The sequence below is a fragment of the Clupea harengus genome, unplaced genomic scaffold (assembly GCF_900700415.2).
Source record: "Clupea harengus unplaced genomic scaffold, Ch_v2.0.2, whole genome shotgun sequence".
NCBI classification, from domain to species: domain Eukaryota; kingdom Metazoa; phylum Chordata; class Actinopteri; order Clupeiformes; family Clupeidae; genus Clupea; species Clupea harengus.
In genome coordinates this window covers 25088-31201 of record NW_024879847.1, presented here as the reverse complement: position 1 = coordinate 31201, position 6114 = coordinate 25088, and the positions used below count along the sequence as shown (strand labels likewise).

General features: G+C 44.1%; 1 protein-coding gene across 1 annotated transcript; it reads right to left on the bottom strand.

The window, feature by feature from the left end:
• Nucleotides 1–728: 728 nt before the first annotated feature.
• LOC105910893 (CDK5 and ABL1 enzyme substrate 1-like) lies at nt 729–3914 on the bottom strand. Its single transcript, XM_042705223.1, has 9 exons — nt 3493–3914; nt 3285–3341; nt 3063–3152; nt 2774–2851; nt 2438–2631; nt 1906–2064; nt 1378–1484; nt 1175–1281; nt 729–1071 (listed from the first exon to the last, which is right to left on the bottom strand). Exons 1-9 carry the CDS (start codon nt 3912–3914, stop codon nt 780–782), a joined length of 1506 nt encoding a protein of 501 aa, XP_042561157.1. The 3' UTR covers nt 729–779.
• Between the last annotated feature and the right edge of the window lie 2200 nt (nt 3915–6114).

The following is a 6114-nucleotide window of genomic DNA, read 5'->3' as shown; positions in this document are numbered from 1 at the left end:
ATGTCACTCTTGCCTGTCTTCAAAACTTGAGAGCCCTGACGTCTTAAACGAGAATAGCTACATGCAATAGGGCTAACCTATCTTTAAAAAAGGGCCTTCTGCAACGATAAACACGACCCGTACTGATGGAAGATTAAATGCATCACTTGCAGATTATGGCAGTTAACATTACTAGCATGAAAAGTGCGGTTTAGTTACGTTAACCACACTGCATTATGATCATTGTACTACGCATAGTCAAAATTCTGTGATGGGGAAAATCGCTTGTCGCTAAACTACTACTACTACTAAGGCTACTCGTGTTAGGCTGTAGGCTATATGGGTGACCTTGGGGGTGTTCATGTTTTTAATCACATTTGCTAACCTGTCGTTCTTTGAACTCTCTAAAAAGTTCGGGGTGTCTGTCTGAGAGGTCCTTAGCCATATTTGACGTGTTACCTCCCTTTGCCTGAGTGGCTTTGAAGCATGTTTTACAGACGGGTCTCTGTGTCGATGGGCTTTCCTTCACAGTCTGCTTCGTTTCCGAAGTACTTCCAGATCTCACTTATTTTTTTAAAACAAGCCGAGGACGGTCGGCCAGAGCTCCTGCACATGAGGCCATGTCTCCCCTGAGATCACTCGCTGTGAGTGAAGGCTGTCTGTTGCATGTGTGAGAGTTGGGCAGCCCCGCCCTTGCAGTCAATGCGTGCAGGCAGCATGACAGGGAGCGGAACAGTGAGTGCGCTCTGATTGCGTGCTATTTTAATGAAGTAACTATACTTATACCTTTCAAAACTTGTCTAGTATCCGTACATAAGTACCGCGGACCCCAGTTTGAGAACCACTGCTCTACAACAGTCACACACTATCACATGGGTACTCACATCGAGCAGCTGTCTGACCTCGAACCTTTTGAGGTCACTGCCCATCTTGGCAGCCAGGAGGATGCAGGCACCTGCACAGAGTTTGCGGTTCTGCTTGTGCACCTTGCCTCTGAGGGCCAGCTTTTCAAAGTACACGAAGGCCATGGCCACTGTAGGCTCCTCATATCCACAGTCCTCTTGAGCCACCTTACGGATCTCTTTCTTCAGACTGTGAATGTTAGAAGGCAGAGAGAAAAACAATATTCTGACCGATCAGAAATGAGGCAGTTCAATTGTCAACATTCTAACAACATTATAGCAAATTCAAGCACCTCCGGATTTTGCTGAGGGTCAGTCGAATGTGTGGAAACTTCTCCCTGAAAGTCTTATTCATATCTCTCTTCAGATCACTGGGTTTGGTATACTCAATGACAGTAGTCTGAGAGAAGAGGGGGAAAGACAGATTGGCATTGTTTGATTGCTGTGCTTCCTTCATCATTTTCAGTCTAGGCTCATTGTACAACAAACAACATACCATGTCAGAACGGAAGACAAGCACACGTTTGTGTTTGCCACATGGCCAAAGGGGATCATCCAAGAGGTTTGGGTCATAGTTCCTGCAGTCTCTACTATCAGCTCCTGCTAAATGAATGAGCACAACATAAACAGAAGGCTCCTGGTCATTGGAGATGAGCACAAGAGTCATATGCATCTGCTTCCATTGTGTATTTTGATCCAGTTAATGGTGTACACACATTTAGAAAATAAAATGTTTGTCTCCATTTAAGACTAATATGCTAAAATATGCCAGAACGCTAGATAATATGCCAAAAGCCATGTCCTTAAAATCAGACTGCTCTTAACAGGACTTTGTAAGGCTCCTGAGGCCAGGTAATGCTTCTCTCACCTGTGTGTGTGAATACTCATGTCATTCTGACCGTACTGAGTAAGCTCCTCACCTGTGTGTGTGAATACTCATGTAATTCTGACCGTACTGAGTAAGCTCCTCACCTGTGTGTGTGAATACTCATGTAATTCTGACTGTACTGAGTAAGCTCCTCACCTGTCTTCCCCTTACGGTGGGCGCTGACACTCTTGATTGGGTGGAAACCATGGAAACCACAGGGAGCAGGAGGGTAGACGGGCCCTGAGGAGCTCTGCTGCTTGACGGGACAGTGTCTGCTCAGGGCATGAGTGGGATACAACAGCTGGGTGTATGAAACTGTCTGGAGGGATACATCAAACACAAGCACTCAGCATTCAGTAGTCAGGACTCTAATGGACTGGTCTGCTGATGATGCTGTTTGGTTTAAGAGTTTACGTCTGAAACTAGCAAGTTAACTTGAAAAAAAAGCCAACAAACTTACTCTGCAAACAAACATCTCAAGTGGAAATAATGAAAGATAGCCAACTTGCTAACTGATGTGTTTGTGATGTATTTGCTGTTACATTTTCACAGGGTTTCTGACCCAGCTCACAAAACTATATAGTGAATAACATAGGCAGCTAAATGTAACAAATGTGTTTATCTCTCCTTCACATGACCATATACAGTACAACCCAAATACAACCTACAACCTAACATAAAAACCTACCTACAAAAACATACCTTAAAATGGTACAAAAAACCCTACATAATGTGGCTTGAACTACAATGAACAGAGATGAACAGGTCTTTAGACTGACCTTTCCTTTAGTACCAAGCTCAACACCTTCCAGGCCGATCACCATCTCTTTTGTGGCCATAGCTCCAGATGGTTGCTGATGTCCACTCTCCAGTGTCACATCCCTGCACAGCACACAATGACTGATATCACATGTCACATGTAAACTGAATATAATGTCTGTATGTCTCTTTACCTACACATCGATTCACATTGGTATAAGATATACATTACAAAAAGCAGACAGTATAATGAAAGAAAACGTACCCAATATGGCTGTAGTCTCGGTAAGGTATGAGAGAAAACACCCGACAAAGAGCTCGTCTGACAGTTATCAGAATTATCCTGTGATGGAAAAACATCAGTTACAACCAAGATGTTACTATTATTGTACTGTCAATGGTATAAGACATAGATTACAAATCCTTCTTCCATCACAGCTCAGTATCCCACTGTGGATGGTAGGTGACACCTCCCTGCAAGTGCTCACATATTCTACCATCTTCACTTTGATTAGCTACTAAGAGAGTGTCCATGGTGTATGTGTGCAAAGTACCTGCCGTCACTTGTGTCATGCTGTCGCAGGTTTTTTATGAAATGGACCCTTTTACTGCTTTTTGGTCGAGGAAAGCTTGATGAATTAAATCTGAACAGAAAAAATGTTTATCTTGACATTACATTTCTCACCGCATACAAAATTCTAGCATGTGGCTTGACGGTAAGCATACAAAATATGATGAAAGTCTTTTATGTGTGTTAAATGCAGCGCCTGAATTACCTGCGGAGGGGAGCATTCTCCTCAATGTCCGGCAGGGTCTCAAACCGGATTTTGCGCCTGAGAAAGATGCTTTGATTAGTTCCATATTGGTGTCATTCAGACGACAAACACAATAAGTAATGATTCCTTTTTTAAGACTTAACTCTGATGATGAATTACATGAATTCTATAATCAGTTATGTATGATATGTGTCTATCTAAAGGTTACCTTGTCCGCTGTAACTCCTGGGAGGCGTTGCCCTGGCTGTCTGAGGAACTATGTGTTTGCTTTTTGGGGGAGCCAGAAAGTTCTCTCTGAGGTGCTGGGGTGAGTCTCCCTATGGCAGCATCAGACGGAGGATGACGATGAAGAAGACTGCTTATGTCAGATGCAGCCTGTGCTTCAGAGTCCATAGACTCCTGATCTACTGGCAGGCTTGTTGGTACACTATCACTCCAAGTCTGGTCCTCTGCTCCAGAACTGTGGACTATTGCAGTTGTAATGCTGCTGTACTGCTGGTGTGTCGTCATGGCAACTTCACTCCCCGCCTCAGCACCCAAAAAGCCCTCCCTAAAACCCTGTGGTGGTTGGCCATCCAGAGAGATGTTCCTCAGGAAGTAAAGAGCAGCCTGTCTTGTGCGCTGGTCCATAGCTGGTGCAAACGAGTCCCTTTATCTGTGTAGCGGGGTGTCTGGCAGGGCTGCTAGAGGGTATTTGTATAGCGGGGTGTCTAGTGTGCATGGCTGTGAATGGCAGGTCTTGAACGCCTCAAGTGGTCCTGATACACAGCTGACAGGACTAGGCTGTTTAAGCTCTCTGTTACTTTCTAGATCTAAGGGGCACCATCAATAGAGAGCTTGTCTGACTGTTCAACACTTTACTTAATGCTGTCCTATACTGGGACTTTATTCAATTACCTTAGCTGCTAAGATATTTCTAGGATTGTGAAATAAATCTCTAGTTTTGTCCAATGCACTTGGTGGAACTGTCATTGTCGTGAGTGTGTTGTGCATGTGTGTTTATGTGTTTGTGTGTGTGTGTGTGTGTGTGTGTGTGTGTGTGTGTGTGCGTGTGTGTGTGTTTGTGGGTGTGTGGAACTGTCATTGTCGTGACTCGTGAGTATGTTGTGCGTGTGTGTGTGTGTGTGTGTGTGTGTATGTGTGTGTGTTGATCGCCCACCAAGCAGTTCGACTCGCAGCTGCGCACGTGGTACTGCGAGAGTCACGCCCAGAGGTGCAACGCTGAGCTAGGAGGCCGGGAGGCACGCGTCAGGGCAAAGAGCGCCTTCAACACGAGGAGCAGTACCTCTCCACACCACACGGTGTCACCACCCACACATGACACCAGCACGGCACCACAAGCAGCGGTAACTACCAGCAACAGAGGGGGGAGAGCCAGGAGAAAAGTATGGGGAGATGAGTGATTAGGACCTCTGAGGAGAACAGGTATAGTCTGTAATAAGGATAATCTTCCTGAGACAAAAAAAGTCATACAAAAAATATTTAGATTTAATTATTAAATTCAGTGTCAGATTTAGGTTTGATTTGTGTAATTATGTGAATGAGAGTCCATATATCTGGTATAAAGATGTACTACTGCAGTTTGAATTGTGATGCTTTTTATTATTTTGTAATGTATGAGTTTCATACCACTACACACTACTGCCAGGTTATATGCTCCTGAGAATCAAACACAGGCCAACACCATGTTCTACCACACAAGCTGATTTACTGATGGGTTGATAAAGTGTCTCAAGGGGGTACCAAATACCATTTAAACTAACGATGAGAGGTTACCATGTATAAATGAACATAAACCTAGAAAAATTCCTCCCCAGTTTGATCCGTGTTGTGTCACTCTTTCGATGTTTGGGGCTATGGAAGGGGCTGAGACGTAGCTCTCCAAGCTTCCTATCACCCATTCCTCTCCTCACGGCCTCCTCAAACACCAGACGCTCCTTCTTAGACTCTAAGAGGAAGAACACCAATCAGCACACGGAGGAACTAATTCAGTTCGGCCGGAGTAAAACTGATCTTTAATTTCAAGATTTCAGAAGCTTCATACCTTTTTAGAAACCCTATAGGTTAATATATGAAAATGTCACGCCTGCTCCCCGCCCAATCCCCTTAACCAGAATTGATTCAATTGTTATTGCCCTGTTTAAAATCTGTGTTTATCGTAGTGTGTGTTGTGCCCCTCTCATCCTCTGGGTATCTGTAGCTGGCTGTGATGTTCTCCTGTCTGCCTCTGCCCACGGTCTCAGTGCTGATGTTCTGGCTAATCTGAGCCGTGTCAGTAGAGCCTCTGCTTTAAGCCGTCTTTCGTGAGCATCCAGAACACATGATCTGCATTCAGTGCAGCGATGACAAATGGCATTTCATTCTTCAGGTTGGTGTGTCCCTCCAGAACAGCCTTCAGAGAGTACGGTGGGTCACAGCATGTGTATCTATAACCAACATTTCTATTAAATTCTTTATGTTTATAATATAATACAGAACGGAAGTGCAGCAGTCCTCCAGCACAAACCCTTTCACCTTATCGTAACAATCTCATTCCGAGTGGTTGCTGAGATACTCATGAACTGTCAGTCATGAACACACAGGTCAAGTTGAGAGAGGTAGAGGAGAAGTTACTCAAGCAATTCACTTCACAGATTCAACAAATAAGAAAATTAAGCTGTCTGACATTATGATTATGACTATCAGTTTACTATCAGACTACTCATCTGTAACAGTCACTGACATTGACTGAAACTGTAAGTTGTTTATATATCTGTAGTGTGGGCAGGTCCTCCACAAGTTCAGATGTGCACAGTATCACAGTATGTCGATCAATTATTACATAATCGTC